The 26,450-nt window shown below is 39.9% G+C and overlaps 2 protein-coding genes across 3 annotated transcripts; one reads left to right on the top strand and one right to left on the bottom strand.

The window, feature by feature from the left end:
* Nucleotides 1-4,534: 4,534 nt before the first annotated feature.
* Nucleotides 4,535-14,967, bottom strand: rassf9 (Ras association domain family member 9). 2 transcript variants are annotated; one of them, XR_004020110.1, is made up of 3 exons: nucleotides 14,832-14,967; nucleotides 6,288-7,657; nucleotides 4,535-5,610 (listed from the first exon to the last, which is right to left on the bottom strand). XR_004020110.1 is itself a non-coding variant. In XM_030731978.1 (2 exons), exons 1-2 carry the CDS (start codon nucleotides 14,876-14,878, stop codon nucleotides 6,397-6,399), a joined length of 1,308 nt encoding a protein of 435 aa, XP_030587838.1. In that variant the 5' UTR covers nucleotides 14,879-14,967; the 3' UTR covers nucleotides 6,200-6,396. The 2 variants fall into 2 exon arrangements, 1 of the variants encoding a protein (XP_030587838.1); XM_030731978.1 differs by lacking the exon at nucleotides 4,535-5,610 and having other exon boundaries at nucleotides 6,200-7,657.
* A 3,940-nt stretch (nucleotides 14,968-18,907) lies between these two features.
* Nucleotides 18,908-23,577, top strand: nts (neurotensin). Its single transcript, XM_030732365.1, has 4 exons — nucleotides 18,908-19,151; nucleotides 20,125-20,186; nucleotides 22,417-22,620; nucleotides 23,236-23,577. Exons 1-4 carry the CDS (start codon nucleotides 19,091-19,093, stop codon nucleotides 23,377-23,379), a joined length of 471 nt encoding a protein of 156 aa, XP_030588225.1. The 5' UTR covers nucleotides 18,908-19,090; the 3' UTR covers nucleotides 23,380-23,577.
* The last annotated feature ends 2,873 nt before the right edge of the window (nucleotides 23,578-26,450 follow it).

Raw genomic sequence — 26,450 nt, 5'->3', positions numbered from 1 at the left:
GCCACACCTACTTAGCACAATCATGACATTTCACTACGCACAAGTCATAAAACCTCTGCATGTAAGTAATGTAACACTCATTATAAGCTAATGTGTCATAGCCATAATCATGAAAACCAAAGTACAATCATGGCTGCAGCCACAGGTACAGCGGACAGCTGAGTGACCTACTCTTCTATCTAGATACCATGACTGACAGTGAGTGAGGCACAGCTAGGAGTGCTCTGACCCTGCCGCAGCCAAAATCAGAGGGGTCAGTTGCAAAACACAATATTGTAAAACAGCTCGGCCTCTCTCTATGGATCAGAGGGAAATTGAACTTTATTACAACACAATGCAAACCATTTGGGGGCTCTGTGGCTCTATACAGTATTTTATATCCCCCCAAGTCTGCTATCAGTGCATTTCTAAAAAGTGTAATAATACTAGAATATGTTACCCTCCAGACACAAAGACAGTACCAAGGGTAAGTGTGCTAATTAACAATTCTGCACAATTGCAGTAAGTCTAGGGAGCTTTTAAGTTCCCGTTCATGATGAACTGGTTACACAAAAGAAGAATAATCTTCATCAATGGTGGAAATAAAAAACAAACAAACAAAGAAAACAAAACAAAACTGATGACACCAGACTTTTTATATGCGTCCGAGTAAGAGAGCCTAAATATTTCTGTGCATTTGTGTCATTGAAATAAGGGCATAAAAGTGGAAAATGGAGGTGTTAAGACAGAAAATGATAAACATACAGTGGTGGCTTAAAATCACGCCATCCTGAGCAAACCCAACCTCGGAAGCTAAGCAGGGTCAGGCCTGATTAGTACTTGGCAGGATGGCAGACCACCCGGGAATACCAAATGCTGTTAGGGGGCTGCTGTGGCTCAGATGGCAGAGCAGGTCATCTACAACACAAACCAATTGGAAGGTTGGTGGATTGATCCCCAGCTCTTGTCTGTGTGCCCAAGCATTCTTGGTCAAGATGAGAAAATCATACTTGTTTTTAATGCAGTGCTGCCTGCCTGCCTTTGGAGTGTGAGTGAAGAAAAAAGTTAGATAAAAGTACTGTATGAATCTGCGTGTGATTGGGTGAATGGAGTAGAAAGCACTTTGAGTGCTCAAAATTGAGTAGAAAGGTGCTATATAAGTACCAGTCCATACCCTTATAAACCTCCATTTCATCAACAGGTGTGGGATGTCAGTGCAAGACTGTTCGAACTGTAAGCTCTCAGGCCTTTCATGCTTGGTTACTTAGTAGCTTGAAGGAGCAAAGAAAGAGGGGAGGGTGGGTGAGTCAATTAGTGTGTGAAATAGATATCCTCTCCTTTTTCTACCTGCCAGCCCGGCTCTGCCCTGAGTACAAAGTGTTCATCTGTCAGCTGTACCTAGACATGAGGAGAGTGCTCGCTGTTGTTTGTGCTGGCCTGGTGACCATCGTCTGATTATATGGTGCGAGTGACTGCAGGAGGACTCTGACGTAGCTGTGTCATTTCTCTTTGGTGACTCAGCCCTTAATTCAGTTCAGCGGTTATGACACACAGAGTTGTTTTTTTTCTTTTAACTTTACCATGAACATTTTCTAGAAACAACCCAAAGTGGTTAACTTGACTTTTGAAGGGGGGTTTAAAAAGACCATTAAGAAGGGAGGCCACTCCGCTGCCTCCTTCTTGAAATGGAGACTTTGTCCGTTGTTTATAGACTCTAACAAGATATGAAAGTGTTGGAAATCTGGCAATCAACCTGTCCTATGATTTGGCTGAGAACATGCGCTTCCTAGAAAAAACAGCACGGTTGCTGGACAGTATCCAGAAGGCAATCGAATCAAAAACAAATGGTGCCAATAAACCCAACAACGGTGTCTTTAGGTATTTACAGTATTAGTTTTTATTATGAAAGTTAATATGTACATTTTACTTTATAATAGCTTATGTTTTAAGTGGTTAACACACAGTACAGATAAATGGGATTTGTTGGATAGTGAGTGTAGTGTTTGATTCAGTAGGTAGCAGATAGTTATTAGTCATAAAATTACATCTGAAAAATACAAACTCAGTTCCAAAAGAAAAGCTGAAGCACTGTGTACAATGTAAATAAGAACAGAATGCAATGACTTGCAAATCTCTTAAACCCATATTTCATTCCCAATTAATACACATTAAACCTGTAAGCTGAGAAAATGTTTTGGGTTTTTTTTTTGGCCACAGGGGCTTTTTTTGTAGTGGAGAGAGACAGGAAATGGGGGAAAGATACGGGGGAAGACACGCGGAAAAGCTGGTGACAGGCCGGGATTTGAGCCTGCGCTGCCCGCACCGCAACGACGCTAAGCCACCCGGGCACTTGAAATTGTCATTTTAAGACAAATATTGGTTCATTTTGAATTTGATGGCAGCAACACTTCTCAAAAAAGTTGGGACAGGGCCATGTTTACTGTTTACCACTGTGCAGCATGCCCTCTTTTAACAACAGTCTGTAAATGTCTGGGAATTAAGGAGACCAGCCACTGGACTTTTGGGAGAGGAATGTTATCCCATTCTTATCTGATATGGGATCTTAACTGCCTAACAGTCCTGGGCCTTCTTTGTCATATTTTTGGTTTCATGATGGGCCAAATGTTTTCAATTGGTGCAAGGTCTGGACCGCAGACAGGCTAGTTCAGCATCCGGACTCTTCTGCAATGAAGCCATGTTGTTTTAATAGCTGCAGTATGTAGGTTAGCATTACCTTCTGAACTATGCAAGATTCTCCCTGAAAAAGACGTCATCTGAATGTGAGCATGTGTTGCTCTAAAATCTGGATACACCTTTCAGCACTGATGGTGCCTTTCCAGATGTGCAAGGTACCACTCATTCATCCACATGCCAACAGAGATGCAGGCTTTTAAACTGAGTGCTCATAACAAGCCAGATGTCCATCTCCTCTTTAGTTTGGAGGACTCTGCGTCCGTGTTTTGCTTCGTCTGACCACAGAACAGTTTTCCACATTGCCTCCATTTTAAATGCTTTCTGGATGATATTTGCGCATCGTCCTTCTCTTAAAATAATGGTCTAAGTCATATTTAACTAAAGTTTTATTTTTGCCTAAATCATGATATTCTCAATGTTTGGTTCAGCTTTTTTGGCTTTTCAGAAAAAAAAAACTGACTTAGGCCATTATTTTAAGAGGGTGAAGATATGGATTTTTCTTTGTGTGTTAGGGCTTTAATCTGCATTTGTGGTGAACTGTGCTCACAGACAATATTTCTGAAAGTGTTCCTGAGCCCATTTAGGAATTTCCATGGCAGATTCATACATATTTTTAATGCAGTGCTGCCTGAGGACCCAAAGATCACAGACATCCAATATTTTTGGCCCTGTTGATGATGAGATATTGAAATTTTATGTTGAGGAACATTATTTTGAAATTGCTTCACAATCTGTGGATGCAGTTTTTTGCAGATTTTATTAATTTCATTATATAAGCGCCAAAATGATGAGCTAATATTTTCCTTGGAATAATAATGTCTCACTTCAAACATTTTAATATACATTTGCAAATCTCATGAACCCATTACATTCTGTTTTTATTTACATTTTACAGAGCTTCCCACCATTTTTGTAACTGTGCTAGTACTAATACACGGTAAATAAATAAACTCTTTAAATTTTTGCTTGTCTCAATAATTACTGACACTGATTACAGGAATATACAGTGCTGTGAAAATGTATTTGCATCCTTCCTAATTTCTTGTATTTTTGCATAAATATTTCAGGTCATCAAATAAATTTTAATATTAGATTCTTCCGCAAAACATAAAATGTAAAAAATTGCCTCCTAAACCTAATAAATGGTTGTGCCTCCCTTGGCAGCAAGAACTGCACCCAAGCATTTGTGATAACTGCCAGTGAGTCTTTCACAGCACTGTGGAGGAATTTTGGTCCGCTCTTCTTTGCAGAATTGTTTTACTTCAACCACATTGGAAGGTTTTTGAGCATGAACAGCAGTTAAAGGTCATGCCAAGTAGATTTCAGTCTGGACTTTGACTAGGCCACTCCAAAATATTCACTGAGACATTCAGAGGTTGATTTGCTGCTCTGTTTCAGATCGTTGTCCTGCTACAAAACACAGATCTGTTTAAACTACTGGGCATGAACTGATGGCCGGACAGTCTCCTGTTTCTGGTAGAGAGCAAAATTCATGGTTCCATCAATTACAGCAAGTTGTCCAGGTCCTGAAGCAGCAGAGCAGCCCAGGTCATCACATTACCACCACCATGTTTGACACTTTTTATGAAATGCTGTGTTAGTTTTACACCAGATGTAACAGAAGGCAAACTTTCCAAAAAAGTGCAACTTTTGTCTCGTCAGTCCACAGAATACTTTTCCAAAAGTTTTGGGGATCATCAAGATGTTTTTTGGCAAATGTGAGACGAGCCTTTGTGTCCTTTTTGGTCAGCAGTGGTTTTCTCCTCGGAACTCTCCCATGGATGCCATTTTTGCCTCAGTCTCTTTCTTACTGTTGAATCATGAACACTGGTCTTAACTGAGGCCTGCAGTTCTTTGGATGTTGTTTTGGGTTCTTTTGTGACCTCCTGGATGAGTCATTCCAGGAGGTCACAAAAGAGTAATTCTTTTAGCCTGCTTCACTTTGTCAGACAGGTTCTATTTAAGTGATTTCTTGATTCAACAAGTCTGGCAGGAATCAGGTCTGGGTGTGTCCAGTGAAATTGAACTCAGCTTTCCAGAAAAACATGGTTAATTCATGATGTAACAAGAGGGGACAATTAATTTTTCACATAGGACCAGGGAAGTTTGGAGAGCTTCTTTCAGTTAATAAATAAAATCATCGTTTAAAACCTGCATTTTGTATTTACTCAGGTTATTGTTGCTTAACATTAAAATTTATTTGATGCTCTGAAACATGCAAGTGTGACAAAAACACCCCCCCCCAAAAAAAGAGAACAAAATCAGGATGGGGGCAAATATTTCTTCTCAGCACTAAATGTATTTACAGAAATTTAAAGAGCAGTTTTTAAAATAGTTTTTTTTTAAACAAAAGCTACATCAAAACTATTATCTATTTGTTTTAATATAAAACACTGTTAATAGACTTCATAAATAGCTTTAAACTTTATAAAGAGCAAAATGCACATTTGCTATCATCTACAGGGAGCGTGACAAAAATGAAACATCTAAAATAATAATAATAATAAAAAATGAATACGCCTGGGCCAGCCTGGAAAAGGGTCTTTGAATCTTTGTTGTTAGGTAAAAATGGGAAAACTGTCCATCATAAATGTTGGATTATAACTAGTGCATGCACTGCCTCAGTTGCTGTCTTGCATGTATTATTTCATCTCACACTGATGTTACTATGATACCTGAGAAAATTATTCATATTTAACAAGATATATTTTGCTTCTTGCAACCATCTTTGCAGAAAACAATTTTGACCAATGTTCTGTAAACAATATTAATTTGTGGAAACTCAAGTTGACATTTCTTCAATTTTTGTTTTTGACCCAGTGTGATAAAGATGCAACAAATTTCCCGAAACACTAAAAACCACAGAGGGTTTCGCAGTTTTCTCTTAAAAATGAAAATACTAATAGATACATTTTCAACATATTTCATGTCCATTTAGGTGCCGTTTACACGAAGCCGTTTTCACTGGAAACGGTGTCGTTTTGATGCGTTTCAGCCTTTCGTTTACACGATGGCGTTTCAGAAACGATCCGCCTTTACACGAGGACATGTGAAACGATGAAAACGATGTAGTTCCCATGCCAGGCCACAAGTTGGCGTTGGTTTTCTCTTTGCAGTTTGTTTACGCAAGACGCGCATGCGTGGAGTGACACAGTAGGTAGTGCGGCAAATTGTTCATTACTTACAAAACGGCCAATGTGAGAGGTTTTGTGTGGACAGATGATGAGGTTGGATCGCTGCTGCACACAACGCTGAATTACAAAACGGTAAAAACACAGGAAAAGCATAAGAAACACTCGTGAATCCGCGAGTACTGTTTATCAGTTTGCGCGTGCGCGAAAAACTGGCCGTCGCAACCATAGTGCGCATGTGCGAGTCGAGCGTTTTCAAATCACCCCGGTTTCAAGTGTTTACACGAAAACGCAAGCCGGTGCGTTTCTGAAACGCTCCACTCTGGACCCCGTTTCTGAAACACATCGTTTTCACTCTGTTGTCGTGTAAACAGAAGGGCGAAACGCATCAAAACGACACCGTTGTCGTGTAAACGCAAGGCCGAAACGCATCAAAACGACACCGTTTCAAAATGAAAACGGTCTCGTGTAAACGGCACCTTAAATTCATTTAAGGGGCAGATTTCAGGTGCAAGCACAAAGCGTGAAACAAAGATGACATGCGAGAAGTACAAACTGGGGCCGGTGCCTATGGTGGAGTCAACCGGGCTCCTCAAACGTCTGTGTCCAGTGGGGGAGGGAAGTCGAGACACGGTGACAGGGAGTCCTGACTGTGTGTGGAGCTAATCCCAGTGTCTGAGTCTGTGTCTGTGATGTCTAGAGGGGACAGGCTGTGTTTGAGTTTCACTGCTTGAGACATGCTGCACTGGGTCTCGGTTTTCAGAGGGACTGTTATGGGCTTCTCCTCCTCTGTGGTGTCCATGATTTGCAGTGAGCTCAGCTGGGCGGCTAACTGCCAGCACTCCTGGTCCTTAGAAACCAGTGTATTGTCAAAGTACTTTATCTGCTTGTCTATTTCAGCAGCTTGGTTGTGAAGGGAAACACCAGTGAAGAGGCTGTGTTTCAGTTCACCCTGCAGCCTCTCGATTTCAGCAGTATAAAATGTTTCGTCCATGTCAGTGGGGAACCAGGAACCAGCAGCTACTCCTTCCTGTTCTTCATCTTCAGTCAGGGTGAAGCTGGCCACCCTAAGCTCAGCGTCAATATCACGGGACAGCTGGAGGATGAGTTCCTGGTGCCTCTGAACTTCCATATCCAGCTGTACAACCCCATCACTGGTGTACAAGTATTCCTGCAGCTGCTCCTCACTGTGTGCCATGGAATTTGGACTACAAGCCTGAGGCAGTGAACTCTCTGACGTGGTTTCACTCTGCACTTGCACCTCAAGTCGCTCAATCTCTGAATCTAGCTCCCTCATCCGCTGGATCTGCTCTCTAATTGTGTGGTCCTGGTTGAGAATGAGTTGCACCATCTGGTCGATCTCCTGAGCACCCGGGGAGCTTTTGCTCTCCTTATGAATTTTCTCCAGCTTCCGGAAAGCTTTTTTTACCATGCGCTTTTGTTTTTCCACTGGCAGAGACTGGGAATACTGAGCATGCCCATGCTCATATCGCTTCAGCTTGGTCCCTTTGGACTTTCCACCCTTCTTAGTAGGCTGAGGCACAAAGTCACTGCTTTTGACAAGAATGAACTTTATGAAGGGCCTCTGATCACCCCAAGCATACCAGAGTCTCAGTATTCTGGTGAGAGGTGGCAAAGCTCTCTCAAAACCCTTCCATCGCTCAACGAGACAGAAGTCTTTGGGCTCTCCGTGCAGTAACCGCTTGCTCTCTGGGATTGACTTGTGATCCTCCAGTAATGCCTGAATCATATCTGCACATGTTGTATGCTTTGTTACTCCACACACAACCTTCTCTTCATTGCAGACAGTAACCTGAATCTCCTTTCCTACCACAGGCGCTGCATCTTTTGCCCTAGGCAGAAAACAGAAAAAAACAAGGGTTACAAATGTGGCTACGCAGGAATGCATTTCAAACTCTTAATCTATTATGCCCAGTTTCCCCTTAAATACATTTATAGTTAAAATCCTATTATATCACTTTGCCTGGTAGTAATCTTCTTTATCATCTAATGCTCTACGATGTCGTCTACATTTTACGTTTTATTGCATTGATGATTACATCAATTTTAAGTAATCTTGTTGTTCATAAATTGAAATCCAGACATGCACATTTGGTATTCAGAAATGCTGCGGTCCCCATGAGAGATCAACAAAAATGTATTTGTACATAATTAGATAGACAGATAGATACTTCATTGGTCCCGAAGGAAATTTAGACATCCAGGAGGTTCTTAAACAGAAAACATCAAACACAAGAAATAGCAAATGTCAAGTATTTTATCCAAGCTCAGTGGCCATGTAGTCAACCTCTACAGTGGAATAAAACTGCAGTTAAAAACTGCTAAATGGAACTGGAGTCCATCTGACTACAGGAGGAGTAGGTTACTGGAGAGGCAGCTGAAAGAAATCGAGAAGTGAAGCCAGCTTATCAAAACACTACATGAGAAGGACCGGGGCTAGCAGGTTAGCAAACACAGACCTTTTACATAAGGGTGACGGGACAATAATAACCAATGATCACCATTAATATAATTGGGCAGTCCCATCCAAGAAAAGGATGAAACACTGCAATGATCACAGAATTGCAGTTTGCAGTAAAATACAGTCTCTCTCTGATGCTTTTAAAGTTGTTTTCAAAGTAGTATGCTTTTATTAATGCATCCTTCTCTGATGGCTCTCCATTAGGTCAATGAGCAGAAAACTACATTCACTCATTTTGTGCTCCCTGGCTTGATTCTATTACTGTTTCTCATCGTCTTACTCATCAGAGATGATCACTTAATGGTTCAGTTCTGAGCTATTTAACCCCAAGGCCCTCATTATGTTTTTGCATGGATCGTAAAACTTGTTCAAAAATTGACCTCTGATGGAGCGACGATATTCATTTTTTACATGCTTAATGAACCACCGGTAATATCCAGGTCCTAATATCCAGTCATTAAATGATAGGCACCGGCAATGCACACAGCCACAAGTAATCAAATAAGTAGATAACATCACCAGACATTTAAATTTGATTTCAGGATAAAGAATGATGTATCATGTTATTATTTATATGAAAGATAACATGGTAGGAACATTCTGCGATTCATGCGTTTCATTAGGGAAACTCTGGTGAACTGCATCTGACTGCCAATTTTCTGTCTTGGTGAATTACCCATTATTTGAAGTTAAATTCTACTCTCCGGGGCAAAAATAAGTGACACATAATACTCCTGTAATTACAGAGAGCTCAATCTCAAAGAAACCCTGACAAAGATTATCCATATAAAAATCACAGACACAAAAAAAGCTCCTGCTCTAATGCCAAAACTGCAGACTGATTTGTGTGGGTTAAAGGAATGTTGGTTTGTGGTTTTGCAACCCACCAGACAATAAGTCTTTAATCTGGTAACTGTAATTAATCAGAGAAATGTGCTTCTAACCCTGGATAATGTCGTATTTCACTTAAGAAAAAAAGTAGACAAAATTAGCCTTAAATAACAAAACCAGATAACATCAACAAGGGAATCTGGCTGTAGCTCATCAGGAAACTTGATATGATCTAAATGATGGATAGAAAGCTTTGGACCAGCAAAGCTGTATCACTCACTTGTTTGGAAGTGGGATTTTCCTCTAAGCCCTTTTAAATGATATTTCACTTTAAAATTTAGATGAAGCAGCAGTCTTATCTATATTTACAATATAATAAAACAAACTTTAGGATTAAAATCGAGCCCGTTTTTTAGCCTAGCTATCAAAGTTTATGTCGTTCCTCAGCTTGGTATGCAGCAATGTCTTCACATTTAAACCTTGCATCATGTACCTGCTTTGTCTTGATTTGTTCTGATAACCTTGGCTGATACACATCCTAGTGAGAAGACAAATACCTCCACCTGCATGCTGACAGAGATGACTAAGATATTATGTATATTATTCACAGGCAGAAAGCGGCTTATCTCTCTGTTTGTAGATTTTACAGACTGATACCACAATGTATTGGTTCCCACACGGCATGAACACACAACTGGAGTCTGGTGTAAACTTCTGGTGATTAAGGCCTCAGGAATGTAATGGATACAATGTAATAGGTTGGTTAATGGTTACTGAGACTCTTGGAGAAGAGCGGGGCAAAGTAAATACCTGAGCTATGTGTTGGCCAAACAATTCCAACATGCCTCAAGCGTTTAATAGACAACGACCATAACCAGGGAATTTCCAATTATACCCATTACAACACCATCCAAGTGCAACCACTGCACAGAAAAGAAAGCAGAGGGTGTACATACTAGTGGCCAAACCTCTAAAAAATGAAGCCAATTGGACACAACCGCTCAGCATCATATAATAATTTTATGCTGCTTATAGCGGCCAATATTTGTTAGGGCAGTTTAAGGAAATTCAAAAAGCATTCAACCATGGTAGGATTTTGGTTTTGTGGTGTGTTAGAAAGGTAAAGAAAGTTCAGAGCAAGCACTTTATGCTTCTGTTTTAAAACTTCACTTTTTAGTCCATACATATTCTATTTATTACTGATATTCAAAGGTTCCTTTCACATGCTCAATAATGGATCTCTAAACTTCTCCCACCCCTCTCAAGGTGTGATGAGGGATCCAATATCCAAATCAATGTATTATAAGGGACCACGAAATTTTGTGAACCACTGTTGATTCTATATTGCACTTCATGGATGGAAGGCAAGAAGGGTGAGGAACTAAGGGAAGAGAGGAAATGGAAAAGGGAACAAAGCAGTTGTTACATTTTCAGTGCAGCATAACTGTACTACACCTCTGTAAATACACAGTACACATCTGTCCAACAAACCTAAACATGTCAGATACAGTTTTCTGCCATCATTTCTGATCACGCAGGTGAATAAACATGTTCTACATATAACTGGTTATTTCAGAGAGGGTGTCCCAAACCCTCAGCTGTACAGGAAGAAGGTACAGCAAGGCAGGGAAACACCTGTATTTGTCCTGGGCCACAATCACCAGCATTCAGGCAACATCCTGCTACCACAGTTCAATGGACACTGGGCGCAAGGAGAAAAATGGATTTCATGTCGCTCACCGTGGTTTGTTTTCAACTTCATTCTGCTATGAAGAAACACTGATGATAATGTCTTTGATGATTTATTTCCCACAGTAGTTATAGGCTCAGTTATAGGCAGGGTTGTTTGAATGTAAAGGTGCAGATACATATGCTAACAGACCTGGAGAATTTCTAACTATTGTAGGTTTGGTCAAATGATAAACCTCAAATAATTCCCAGCAGGTGAAGACAGCTGTGAAGTCTGTGGTAAAGATGACTGCACACTAGCACCTCAGCCTAATCCATAGATTGGTTTTCTTCAAAACAAGCATACAAATAACTTCCACTGTGTTTATCTTTGAAAAAAAAAAAATAGTGGAGGAATAATAATTCCACCAATGGCAACATCCCCGTTTTGACTTGTTGTAGGCTGAGAAGCTGTTAAACTAGAATTTTACATGTGTGTTTTTTTTTTTTAAAGTCAAGATACTAACAGTTGGATGGGTGCCAAACTGTTAACACACTGACAAAAGATACACAGGTAGTGCATGAAATGCAGGGCCGATTGCATTGCAGCACATACTTTATGACGGCTGCCACTTTGTGTGCTATTTGATATTCATAGCTTGGGATTACCCAGCAGTTCCAGACGCAGCAAATGAGGGTGCCCTCATAGGTCACACCACCGGGCGATAAATGACAAAGCTGACACTGATACTGTAATGAACTCAAACCTTCTGTGGCAGTGGAATAAGGACTTCTGATGATACATACTTTGAGGAAAAACTCAAATATTAACTTCTTACATGTGGAGATGGATGCTGCATGGTGAATGACATAGAACAGGTTTGGCCTGAAATTCACACACGAGTGAACCCGAGAAACCTGAGCAGGCAAACTTGACATCAGGTTGAACTTAGAGGCTGAGATACCCAGTTAGAATTTAGATGTGTGGGAGGAAACCGCCCACGCATTTAAGTTCAGTTCAATCTTAAATCTTGGGAATTTTGGTTTCCGTGACGGATGACTGCGTTACCGCTCCATCGTGGTAGCATATTGTAATACTCTCAATGGCAACCTTGAAGGCATTAACAATTCCCTCTTGTGTGATAAATTTACAAGGTACAAGTTACCACAGAGGTCTGTATGCTGGTGGTTTGAGCAAGTCATAGCAAATGACAGAATTATACCTCTCAAGTGTCCCGACATGTTTTGGCAGATCAATTACGATAAAGGGATGCAAATAATTTCACCAGAAACTAAACTTTGATAGCAAACATGTCCTTTAGCCACTGCTGTCAACAGGTTCTGATTTTCTTGCTGTGGAATGAAAATTTTTATTGCATTTGGATTTGATTGTATTTGCTATTGATAAGATCACAGGTTTGCTTTTACAGCTCCTAACAGTGAAACTCTATCAAAGGTTTCTTACCCCAGGATACATTCATTTACCTACAATAGCAGCAACTAATTTCAGTTTTCACAATTTTCTACAAGCAGCTTAAGAGAGCGGCATTCCCGTTCATTAAGTTTTCCTGATTTCATACTGTAGCTAAACCAGTGTTGGCTGAAATAACAAGTCCTGCATCTGACTGCATCAACTGGAGCCAAGTGAAAGCATTTTTCCGCTGTAAGGGAATCTGAATCTCTGCCATAGGATATGACACACCGCATAACAGACACATGACCTTTGCACTGTTTTCCTAAAAAAGTAAATCTTAATAACATCAGACAAATAAACAGGCATGATAAAAAAAAAACAAAAAAAACCTTGCATTGGCATTTTCTGCACTAATCAAAGCTTCTGTTATTTTTAGACCACCAAATGTAGATTATCTAACAGTGTACAAGATTTACTGGAGCCTATAAAACAATGGGAGTTTACTATAAAAGCTAAAATATAGAAAATAGAAATTTTTTTTCTCCCCACAAGGCAATAACAACAACAAAAAACCAAAGAAACCATAATTGTGGAAAGTATCTACGTAATGCTGTCTGTCTGGTTTGCGTAATGGAGGAAGGAAGCTCAGAAAAATAAGACAAGAAACTACTAGATGCTGGACAGGAGATGCTTCCTCTTGTGCTTATCTGAAAGAGAATGATGGATTGCTGAGGAAATAACATCACTTTTCTATCTGGATATGTTGATCTCAGGGATGACTCCTGCCCTGATAGGCATCTGTGCACAGAGACACAACACACCCCTTCCCATCACTTCCTTTCCTACGTGAAATCACCCACCCCTATTATTTTCTCCCCACAGGAAGCATCTAAATCACCATAAAAACCGTCTCTCATTAAACGAAATGACCTCTCTGGTCCTTTTGAAGCACAAACACTCTTTTTTTTTTTTTAAACGTTCGTTGCAGCCTGGAAATTTGTATTAATCTAGCAATGTCAGAAACTAATTAGAATAATTGTAATTATTATTATATTCTAATAATTTCTAGTTCTTTGGTCACATAAATCACTAGCTGGCAACCATTTAATTTCAAACCCTTTGAGGCCTGTTTGTGCTGTTTCACCATAGGATGGTTTGAGGTACGAGACTCCCCATTTCAGTGTAGAAAAATAAAATTTGATCATTACCAAATTAATATGATATTCTTCATTTTGGTTAAAGTTTTGATATTTCAGTGTATTACAACTGCACATATTGTCAAGATCCAGCTTAAAGTTTCACCTTGAGCAGGAGCCGGTCTCAGAAGTCTCTGAGGATGTTTGACATGTCTACAGATCTAAACACTTGAGATAATTATAGGTGCCTCTATGATAATTACCATGCATCACAAAAAAATAAGACACCCACTGGAGACAGCTTCAGTCAGACTGTTTGAAGTTATCAAAGATAATTCATCTCAACTCTGTGTGATGTGAAAATGCATCATTTCTGTTGCTGGTGCCACTGTCAAAGTGTTGTTATTGAAATTTACCATGAAGCCTGTTTTATTTCTGAGCTTAATCCAAAGCCCCTTTTGCTGAGTTTGGTGTTAATTGAGAGCCTTAATGAGTACAGCTAATGATAATACATTTACTTTCCTTATCTCGGTCTGGGCATCAAAAATCCTGCAAGTGACTGGACCATGACCTAGACACTCCGAAAGAAAACTCTGTTTTACCAACTCTGCACCACAAAGATTTGCAGTCAACAAAATAAACTGAATTTCTCCACCAATAACAGAGGACAGCTCGTGGCTCAGTAAACCTGTTTTCCCCGCCTTTACAAAACTGTAGCTGGACCCCAGCTGCATTTAGAGGCACATCAAGGCCAAGCTGCGCTCTTAGGGAAATTGCAAAAGCAAATTATGGTAGTACTGATGACATGAGCTCCATGACTTTCTTTTTTCTTCTTCTTCTTTTTTTGGTTAGTAACATCTTTGTAGCAACGGAATATGGTCAAAATTCTTTCAGGCTAATGTAAAATAGGCCAACAGTGTAAACCAAGGATGAGGATCACCACTGAAAGGCATAACATTCATTGACACACTGATTATGCCACCAAAATATAGTTACATGAAAGAAAACCGTGAAAAAAATGTGAAGACAAATATGAAATGTGCACACACAGAAGAGTGTCACCAAATCTGACTTTTAATCAGCAAGATTAACACCTATTACGCCCCAAATAGTAGCAAAGGTAAGGTAAGGTAAGATAAGGTAGGAAGGCATTGCTCAAACATAGTAACTAATAACCTTGAGAAAAAGAAACTGAAAATTCCATCTTCCATGGAAGCGGATAATTTCCTGAATATAACTCAGTAGTAGCAATTTTTGTTAGTGGACGGAACATCCTCTTTCTTTTCTTATTTATTTATTTTTTTAGTTATACTAGTCAAAACGATGCCAGCACAGAACTATTTCTTTCTATTGCTGCTCAATCGTAGTTCGACGCGCGCACAGTTGCGCGTAAATCGTTTCCCTCCTCAGCAGTTCACTGCAGTCCTTTCGAAGTTTGGGAAAAAAAACACACTCAGCAGGTTTTAAGAAACCTCGCGATCATCTAATCAAGTTACCTGTTTTTCAGTCGGGCTTTCAGAAAGTTTTTTCCAAATGGAGCCATGAGTCAGGAGCGCAAGGATACAGACCGGCGATCCAAAGTGCGTTACAGTCCAGTCATGGCAGGACGTCGGACACTTATCGGAATGTTTCAGAAAAGTTGAAGGGTGTCCCGGCTGCAACTCCGTCCGTCCCATCCAAAAAGCGGAGGGAGGCGTTTCCTACAGCCAAAAGAGATTTAATGGTGAAACTCTGCCCCCTTCCACCTGCAGGAGCAACCTGAACGACTCCTGCAGAGACTAAACGAAAAAAGTGCTTCTTATGACGCTTCCAAGTGTAAAAAAAAAATATGAACAGTAAAATATTGCTAATAAAAAAAATCAGCACCAACACTGCGGAAATAAGAAACAATGTAACAACTACAAAATACTGTAGAGCGTGCGCAAATGTTTTTTTTTTTTCACTATAATACAAAATATGGAGCTGATAGGTCATAAAGTAACAGAGTAACAGTATGCAGTGCTGCACATTGATTTCGTTCAACTAGACTGGCCTACTGACATAAAAAGTACAGCCACTAGTACTTTGAAAACCGAGCACTACAGATTCTCCCATTGCTTCAGTCACACTCTTTTTCTGACTTATGGCATAGAAATTGAATTTCTTGAAAATCCTCTTTTGTCTGATTATTTTTTAATATATTTTAATTTACAATAATGGATTACACAGCAGTGGGGAATACATTTCATTACTGTGGGTGTTTCTCTGAAAGTGCTGTAAATAAGTTTAAGGAGTCTCTCTCCACTGACATCTTCTACAGTACCATGTGCCAACACAGTGCAGAGCAGCCACATAAACTTTACTCCCACAGAGGTTGATAATCGTGTTATTAGTGTTACTTCTTCACTGCGTATGACTGTGGATACTACAATATGTCTCCTCTGAAAAAGAAAGCAACAAATCAGAGAAGTTTGACACCCTAATATAACTCACATCTGCCTTAAAGCTGGAGAGGAAATGACATTTGACTAATTTAGAAGACCTTCTTTGGCTGGAAAACTAGTTTGTTATTCTGTAAAAAAGCCCTGTGTAAAGATAGGATATCTTACTATTTGTCACTGATAGAGGAAAATGGCAACAACCCCAGGTTTCTTTTCAGCACTGCTGTCAGCCAGGCTGACAAAGAGTCAGAGCTCTATTGAATTGAGTATTAAATATTCAGGGTTCTGTGCTGGGATCAATATTGTTTACATACATACTTCACTAAGACAATATTACTAGAAAATACTGCATACATTTTCACGGCCATGCAGATGATACCCATGAAGCCATATGGCACTAATCAATTAGTTCAACTACAGGCATGTCTAATAGACATCAAGGCCTGGATGACCTCTAATTTTCTGCTTCTAAATTCAGATAAAACTGAGGTTAGTGTACTGGGCTTTAATTTCTAACAAGCATGGTGTCTAACCTGTTACTTACTCTGAATGACATTACCTTGGTCTCCAGCAGCCCTGTAAGGAACCTGGGAATCATCTTTGTTCAGGATATGTCCTTCAATGAGCACATTAAACAAATATGTAGGACTGCCTTCATTCATTTGCACAATACCACTGGAATTAGAAACATCCTGTCTTAGAGTGATACTGAAAAGCTAGTTTATGCATTTATTATTTCTAGGCTAGATCATTGTAATTCATCATTATCAGGTTGCTCTAAAAGCTCCCCAAAAGGCCTTCAGTTGATCCAGATGTTATGGTTGGGGAGACGTGGGTTTTTCTTCTCTCTCAACTTTGCCTCCCTCTGTGTTCTTAACTCGGGGGTGGAGTGCAGGCTGGTGGGCTCTCTCAGCCCTGCAGGTGGAGTCTGTCCCTGCCAGGCTCGGTGCTCATTACCAAATCAGTTGATGGTATTTAAGGACTGGCTGGTGTCCTTTTTGTGCTGGTGCAGCCAGATTGTTATCACCACAGTAGTGAAACCTGTTTGAAACCTGAGACTTTCCTTCCTGTTTCCTGACCTGTGCTTTATTGAGGAGCACTACAGACACTGCCTGAGCTTTATAGTTGGACTAACCTGTATTTCGTCTGTGCTTCTCATGAGGTATTCTGTCTACCCACCAGGAGTCTCTCCTCAAATTTTGTTCAACAAAATTACAAGAGCTTTATCTCACCTCTAATAACCAACAGCGACTTACCTGCACGCATTTGGATATTGTTGACATTTCTCTCTCTTCCAGCAGAAACCCCGGTTCACCTCCCGTAAAGGTTGTGCTATTCCAAGTTGCTCTCCTACCCTCTGCTACCTGTTTAATAAACTTATTAAACCTGGTAATGGTTGTCACTGTCTGCATCTGGGGTCTGATTTGTGGTTAAACATTACACCAGAATTCTCCTATGAGAATTCTGACAGGGACTAAAAGGGGAGAGCATGTTTCTCCCATACTGGCTTCTCTTCATTGGCTCGCTGTTAAATCCAGAATTGAATTTGAAATCCTTCTCCAAACATACAAGGTCTTGAATAATCAGCCACCATCTTATCTTAAAGACCTCATAGTACCGTATCACCCCCAATAGAGCATTTCACTCTGACTGCAGGCTTACTTGTGGTTCCTAGGGTATTTAAAAGGAGAATGGGAGGCAGAGCCTTCAGTTTTCAGGTCCCTCTCCTGCTTCCAGTTTGGATTTGGGAGACAGACACTCTCTGATTTTAAGATTAGGCTTAAAACTTTCCTTTTTGATAAAGCTTATAGTTAGGGCTGGATCAGGTGACCTTACACCCTCCCTTAGTTATGCTGCAATAGGCCTAGGCTGCTTGAGCATTTCTTCTTCACTTACCTCTGTATAAACTCTTTCTGAGTTTATACAGAACTTTTGCATTTAATCATTAGTAACTATTAAACTGTCTCTCTCTTATAGTCTGTCTTTTGTTCTGTCTCTGTCTGCTCTTCTTTCCTTACTCCCAACTGGTTGTGGCAGATGACTGCCCCTCCCTGAGCCCAGGTCTGCTGGAGGTTTCTTTCTGTTAAAAGGGAGTTTTTCCTTCCCACTGTTGCCAAGTGCTGCTCATAGGGAGGTTGTCTGATAGTTGGGGTTTTCTCTGTATTATTTTAGGGTATTTCCCTGCAATCTAGAGCACCTTGAGATGACTGTTGTGAATTGGTGCTGGATGATATTTGTGTAACAAAACCATATTTAAATAGTTCCATTTGAACTACAGAAATCAGTGGATGGCTTTTTATCTCTTCGTATCCTCTTATCTACTTTCTTTGGAATAATTTAAAACATAAACTTGAAAAGAGAAAAAAAATATGGGGGCTATATGATGGAAAGCTCTCAAACAGCTATCAAATAGACCTGGTGGTAAGACTATTTTCTTAGTCATTGTTTCCAAGGTCCTCTAAACAAGATGTGAAAGCCAGCTTAAGCTCCAGTAAAAAAGCTGTCTCTATTAAACGCAGTAGAAATCACACCATATGCAGGCTGATGATCATGCTGTGCAGTAATAAATTCCAGGTTACCTTTTGAGCGTTACTGATGGATCAGTGGGAATTTCTAGTAGAAAAAAAGACAATCACATATAAGCAGAGCTATGCCTTCACCTTAATGAAATTTCAGTCATCACCAGTATTTAAGGCTTTAGCAGGTACTCATCTGGTTTGTTAACTTAGACAACAACAGTGAACCAAAAAGCGAGCCTGATTCCCACATCACTGCTGGTGCCCATCAGTGGAACATGAAGCGAAACAAACCTCAGACCGTGTGCATTAATGAAGGGAAATAACTGCATCTTCCAAACCTTGACGCAAAAACCTTTCGCCTCATGATGCCGAAGTGACGTCGGTGAAACATCTGATGACACAGTGACATGAGTGGAGAGATGCCATGAAGAGAGAATGAGTGGGCTGTGGTAGTGGGCAGGAAGGTGGGGATAGAGATGAGGAGACGAGGTGTGTGTGTGTGTGTCTGAGTGTGTGTGTGAGTGTGTTCATGTGTGTGTGGGATGGGGTGGGGGGCAGATCCTGTGACATCACTTTGGCTCTTATATACACAGGGAATGGAGCCCACTGTGCTTCACATCCCAGCAGCAGGGAACTGCAGAAGTGTGTTTGGGTCTGAAGGGGAAGAAGAACAAGAAAAATCAGCAGCATCAGTAAATTTAGATGTCTGTGTCTGGCTCTTAACCTTATGGACTAGATTCCTCCTCAGGTGACTTCTTCAGCGTGGGACCCTTTTCTGTTTTTTTGTTTGCTTGCTTTTTTTTTTTCCTGATCAAGATGCAGGCACAGGTGGCGTGTATGCTTCTCCTCTGTTTAACATGTGGTGCGCTTTGTACAGGTAAGCACTGGTGTCCTTTCAACAGGTTTTCTATGCAGAATTTTATTCATTGTAACAAAAGAGGAAACTGACTGTGTGCAACAGGTGCATCATACTAAATGTTGCAAGTACTTAAAATAAGGACAAAATGCTATATTCATGGAAATATTTATGAATGTTAAAGGATGATTTGGAGTTTGGTCCTTTAGATTAAATACTGAAATAACCTGCTGCCAAAATAATTTATTTTTCAGGCAAAATTTTGAGAATATGGTATAACTTCATGACACAGCTAACTCTGAAACCTTGTTTCATTAAAAATAAATTCATAAGTAAAAAAATTTCTTCCAAGACTTTTAGCATTTTTATTTTGCACATGAATTCCACCTCTACTGTAAAAACCTGATATTTCTCAAAGATCCAGTGCTTTACGGATGCTTTCAAACCCATGCATAATTTGTGCTTTGTTTCACTGTCAGGGGTGTATTGGGACTTGGGCTGGTCAATAGTGTCACCTGTTGAAAGCTTGAAAGTGGCTATAGTCCAAAAGGAATGTGGGTTTCACCTCAAAGGAGCCTCTGAACAAGGTGCTGATGTGAAAGCATCACTACAGCTTTAGATTATTCATATTCTTTGTTTGAGCCCATGTTGGGTAAATTAAATTCAATTTGTTTATTTTAATTATTTTGCATTAAATGCAGTTCACGCTGATCTATTTCCAATACTCAAAATCAATGTGAAATTAGCTAGATGACAGCCACTTTTGGATCAATAAGCAAGTGGTGATCAATAGTGTGTCTTGAAGACGGCCACCATCAAATAAGGAGGGCCAGGTTTCATCTCCAAATTACACTTGAGATTCAAATGCTGAGAAACTGTTCTTAATGCTTCAGTTTAAAAACGAGCTGAAATGTTAAACATATAAATAACATTTCACCAAACTTCTGATTAAATCTGATTTAAGGTGGTAATCCTGCTTTTCTTTAACTGACAGATGTTGACCAAGAGCAGCGAGCGCTAGAAGAGGAGCTACTCAGCAGTCTCTTCACTTCCAAGGTACTGGCCTTTTTACATCTGTGATATCAGAGAGTGGAAAGAAAAGCTCCAACACGCCCGGTCAGTCTGTGACCTCACTGATACAGGCTTCCCAGGTGTTCTTTCATGAAATCTACATCCACGCTTCAATGGCAGCCTCATCTTTTGGTTGCATTCCTGCTGAGTGGGAGATAAATAATTGACTATGAGAGGCTTTTTGTGCCACTCAGGCGATCTACTTTATCTTGTGTTTATATACTGACTTTGTTTTCATTTTAAGCTGATTAGCTCTTTTTAAAAAATGTGTTCAATTCAAATGTGCTCAGAAAAATAAAAACAATCACCGCTCCATTTACTGCACTCCTTTGAAATGGGGAGAAAATAAGAGCTGAGGCTGAGGAAAGTAATTCAGTTGTAACTTTCAGGTTTTTATCACATTTATCTGATGCGTGCCCAAGGCTATGCAAAGCTGATGTGTGAAATCAGTGAAAGGGGAACCAGAGGATTGAGCCTAATAGGATTCAGATGGACCTGGCAGTATAGTAATGACACATCTCTTACCCCCTCTTGCTGATAAATAACTGTGGTGCTCACAGGGAGACATGACGGTGACAAATCAGCCGTTTGATTCATTGCTGCTGACGCTCAGAGGTTGCTCAGGGGTGATGATTGTAATAATAACTTGCCGGATGACTGATAGACTGCTTGAAAGGCTGGAAAGTGCAATATTGTGGAAGATAGACCTATTTGTGGCTCTTTATCCAAACTCTATATAGTTTGGATAAAGAGCACGTAGGTCTTTTTTTTTGACAGTGAAATTGACTGATCTACTCTTCCCCCTCGTTTTATCTGATTAGATACCAGAGGTAAGGCTCCACTGTGGTCATTCACTCCTGACTGAATATGGCTAAATTACTCTCTTATTTAGTGTGGCTGGTGAGGCACTGACTGCTGTATTATAGATCATTAGTTGCTTGCAATGGTGGAATTTAGATTGAGCCTTTGCTTCAACTTCAAGGTGTTTTAGCATTGCTACAAAATGCAAATTTGTGGGTGCAAAACAGCCAGAAGACTAATGTTAAGGTAGAAATTCCCAATGAAGCAGCACAATCTTTCATGCGACCGTACAGCACAATTCTAAGCATGCACGACCTCACTCACTCTGCTAGTTTAAAACAAAATCACTTATGTCTTTAATGCATGGTTAATTTCCAAATGTCAGCCACTGATTGTTGACCCTGCAAGAGTTTTTTTTTTTGACACCACTAAACATGTCTCCTTGCCTGGAAAATATAAAGAGCTGCATAGTTTCCATCTTTACTGTATCCTCATAAATGAAGAGCAGAGTGAGTGCTGTGGCCATTTTCAATAACTGGTGACAATCATCCTCACTGACGCTGTGTGTGACAGCCAGGGCACACAGGGGGACTCTGGGGGTCCTTCGCCATCTCAGTGCACTCTGGAAAAATTATACATAACTCAATTATACATAGCTAAAAGAAGATAAATGTGGCTGAAATGTTCACTTTGAGTGCTTGCACGTTTAAGAAAAAAAAAAATCAGTGATCAAATTGCCTCATCTCAAAGTCTCAAATGCAGAATCCTCAGGGCCTCTTAAAGGGAGCTGCTGAGGATTTACTGCTGCAACTGCAAAATGCACAACATTAAAATGCTGAGTGAGGAAAACTTCAAAAGTAGCATTTAGACCACAGTATGGATTACATTGTATCTGCTCAAAAAATAAGCTATGTGAAGATAAATATCAGAATCAGTAAAGTGATAAGCAGCACATGGTATAAAATCAATAATTTGGCTGAATTAAAAATTATCATCACCGTTTGTACATACAGTGCAGGGTGGTGGACATAAACTGAGTAACAGTGAAAAATGGAGTGAAATGTCATTTTTCAATTGTACTGTATAATTTCTGCCAATATAAGTGTTTCTGAAGAGAAACACATTTAAATTTGTACATGAGAGAAAAATGCATAAATGATTCATATTAAACCAAAAGGCTCGTAAACATCAGGTTGTTAAATTGTGTGCTTTCCACTCTCCTCTCCTGTGGTCAACACAATTTTCACTTCACCCAAGTTCACAAAATACACTAAAACGACAACAACAACAATGCTCAAAGCAGAAATCTCATTTACTGGGTGTTAAAAACCCAACCACTCTGTGGATTCAGTTTTGAACCAATCCTTTTTTTCCCATTTAACCATCATGCTCCTGTCTTGTGCCCTCTTTGCAGATGAAACAGAATAAGCTGAGTGCCCCCTATTGGCGCGTGTCACTGACCAACCTGTGTAAGATGATGAGCGCCCTGCGCCAGGAATCGTGGAGTGGTGAGGATGAGGACGAGGATGGGGGCCTGAGGGAGGGGAGCCTCCAGCTGCTGGAGGAGCTGTACAACTTGCAAAACATCTGCCGAGTACTGCAGAGCCGGGAGGAGAGGGTGAGAAGCACACAAACACCATAGAAGACATGAGCATCTTTAACTTAGTTAAACAAACTGCACTGGCACAATTAAATATTTATTGGTAAAATTATATAAGTATAATAAGTTCCAGTAGCACCTTGCATGCAGCCCTTTTAAAAATTATGAATAGCTAAGCAAATTCTAAAATGTGTTAATCTGCTAGTTAATTGTCACCCAAAAGCCCAATCAAGCAAATACACACACTCGTGTACACACACTCACTTACATCTCCAGAGCACACAGGAGAACATGTATTCTCTCCTAAAGTAAACACACTCCATTAAATTTCCCCCTCACTCCCACTTCACCCACTCGTCTCTTCCTCACTCCCCATCATCATTTTCCCTTCCACTCTTGGCTCCTCGCACTGTGGCATTTCTCATTTTTTTAAAATGTTAACACAGCACCTGCAGACTAGCGCCTGTTTTGCCATGCGTGGAAGCAAAGAGTAAAAGCACCAGTCTAATCGCAGCTACACTGGCGCCGCTACCCATCACTCTGTGAGCCAGCAACAAAACATGTTTGCCCGCCGTCCCCCCCCCCCGTGCTGTGCGACACTCACCCTCTGCTGTGCCTCTCTTCACTCCACAGCTACTCCAAGACTCTCTAGAGTATTCAGAGGAGAACAGCGACACTCCACTGAAACGAAAGTCACCCTACATATTGAAGAGGCAAGCAGGGCACATCACTAAGACTCGGAGGCCGTACATCTTAAAACGAAGTACATTTTACTGACAACCATGCCAGAGCCCACAGCAACATTTTAAGGGACCAGACCATATATTTTATGTGATTGTGTGAGTGTGTTTTTTCTGTCTTCTTGCAGATGCAATCTTTTTTTCTTTTCCTGTTCCTTTTTATCCAGTCAGACCCTCCGATTGTATGTCCAACAGTGAGGCCTGTCTTTAATCTGCTCCTGAAAATAAAGTCCTTAGCATCAAACAAATTGAGTATCTCTGAGAAACTGTATTTATTTATGCTATAGATATATTCACTGCAAAATAAATCTATTTTGTTTCAGAAATTAAAGAATTCACGATACAAAACCAGTGTGATGCGACGGTCTGTTGTTTGTTTGTTTGTTTTTTGTATTGACTTCCCTAAGCTGGGTTATGCACTTTAACCTTACCACACCAGTGTTAAAAATGTAATTGATGTTAATGGAAATTAGTAAATGAGACTCTTTCAAACGTCATTGCATTGGAAATTTTGAACCCATGTTCTAAGCATTTTAAAAATGATCAAGAATGTTTATTCCAAGAACAGGACACTCAAACACAGGTAACAGACACAAAGCTGACATATGAAATTACTGAACTGAACCTAGAAATGGTTAAAAAAAAAAATTAAGTCTGCTGATATTTGATCCTTAATAATATTCAATAAACATCCCCCAAGACCAAAACCTGCAATAAATTACTCCTGCTAGCGAGCAAAGGCAGGGGACATGGTGGTTTATGTGCCACTACGTGTCACCAGAATAGCTTCAATGGGCTTTGGCACTGACTCTTCAAGTTTCTGCAGCTCTACTGGGCCATGCACGGAAGTCGGAGCACCAGTGTACAACTACTTGAAACTTGGTTACTGCAAAGGCCGTAGCGCATGATTCACATCCCCATCAATAGGGGCATTGCCATCTTGGAAGAGGCATCTGTTACCTGTTCTTATTGTGTTTCCACTCTTCTTTAATTTCCATGAGCGCACACAAGTTTAGTTCATGACTTCTTGTGCAATTTTGCTGTTGGAAATCCAAATATGGGTTAATATGCAGCTGAAAATATCCCAACAAAAGCACTACGCACTCCTTTTTGAGTAAAGGTTGCTAAATACAAACAGTGCTTAGACAAATGTTAGCTATACCCATTTTTAAAAGGGCATTCATCATCACCAAAAGCACAAACATATTGTTGTTTTTTTGGTCTTCAATGAGATTTATTCATAGTAAGCTACTATAGAATAACCTTCAGACCTTCTGTCATCCAATCTCAGCTATAATAATGCAATCTCATTTGATTGTTACTGGTTTTTTAATTTTTATTTTTTGGAATTCAAAATCATTCATTTATACAAATGCCAGCGAGAGGATTTTACATAAAAGATGAATTTCAAATTTGGGAAAAATAGAAGACTTTGGTGGTAGTAGTGGCTATTTTGGGAAATGTGTTAATTAATTAATACTGGTGTTTGTCTCCTTCATATGCAGCATTTTTTTTCAACAAGAACTTTTCTAGATTTCTGCAAAATCTATAATATAGAACAAAACAGCCCAATAAATCTGCCAGTTTTTGACTGGTGATCCACTTTTAACTACAGCCAGGCCTAAAAACTGACGCACTAATGATTTCTTGATGTTAAAATTCAGCTTGTGGTGCCTTTAATGTCAACAGTACACATTGATCTTAATAGCGTGTGCTGTGCTGAACATTTTTCAAAGGAGCACTGGGGCCCTTTGCCTTCAGCTGATGAAATAAACCTTTACTACAGTGAATGAGAGGTCTTCACCTTAATAAATGGCACTTTCCTCTCTAAATCAAAGTGGTTTGGCGGTCTTTGTAACATGGTTCTTAAGCTTGACAGCTGAAGCACTTGAATGGCATGCAACACACAGACAAACACACACTTGGGACAGCTTCATCTTTTTTACCTCAGTGAGCAGGTGATGTGACATGATTTGATTTTAAGTTTTAAGGAAGGGAAAATCATTTAACCTCAGCAGAAACTCAGCTATTTTCATTCAGAGGATTAGGTACAAAGAGTTTCTTTGTTCTACCAAAGCTTTGGTTACACTATTCAAGATGCAGTAAGTGAGAAATCAGGCACAAACCATCAATTAACCTGAACTCAGTCCTGCTGAAGCATACTCACAACCAGCAATCCTGTACATGGTACCAAAAAGGCTTAATCCCCTCAAAATTCCCCAAATTATATTAACAGATCTGTGTTATGCAGAAGGACAGCCATATCCAGCCATGCTAACAGTAAAGAGCCATACTTAGGTACTGACATTTTATCTCCCTAGAAACAATGTTCCAGATATCAGGGCTAATCCGCAGACCTCGCTGTGATCATATTTCAGTGGAATGATTTCTTTGTAGGAAAAGGTTACAAGGAAGTCTTAAAAAAAATGATATTCACCTTCATTGTATTGGGGCAGCAGCTGAAATCTCAGCGACAGATATCTTTAACACCTGCATATGAAACAAAATCTAACTCTATTGCTAGATACAATTGGATATAACATTTCCTTTTTTATGTTCAGTCATTCTGTAACTGTTTTATGAATGCAAAGCAAAAAGGAAAAATGACCTTAGAGTGATGGTGGAAAAAGGTCCTCCAAACTTAAATGACAATCTTGAGATAAAATAACATATTACAGTATTTACGGTATTACAGTATGTCAGTTAGTTACAAAACTGCCATTTAAACCTTCTCACAATTCCTGCTAGCGAGAGTTACACACAGCTAAATACCCCAGAATGTTTCAAATAGCTCCATTTGAATACATGAGATTTATTAAGCGTAGCAAGGAAAGGTCAAACTTTGCATGAACAAAGGTTAAAAAAAAAAATCATATAGACAACCATTTTTATTCTTTTCACGTCAGTGGCCACCAACAGTGTATGTGCCCATCACAGGCAGCGGATGGCAGTGTTGTGTAACTACTTTGACAGCCCGATTTACTGTGAACAGCTGATAAGTGACACAGACAATCAAGTATGCATTTTTTTTTTTTTTTGGGGGGGGTTATAGTTGTTCATGTACTATGACAAGCTAAAGAAATGTAAAGAAATGTACTTTCTGTATGT

The sequence above is a fragment of the Archocentrus centrarchus genome, chromosome 6, assembly GCF_007364275.1.
Source record: "Archocentrus centrarchus isolate MPI-CPG fArcCen1 chromosome 6, fArcCen1, whole genome shotgun sequence".
In the NCBI taxonomy this organism is placed as follows: domain Eukaryota; kingdom Metazoa; phylum Chordata; class Actinopteri; order Cichliformes; family Cichlidae; genus Archocentrus; species Archocentrus centrarchus.
Note: the sequence above shows the minus strand (reverse complement) of the source record. Positions and strands in the feature narration are given on the sequence as shown.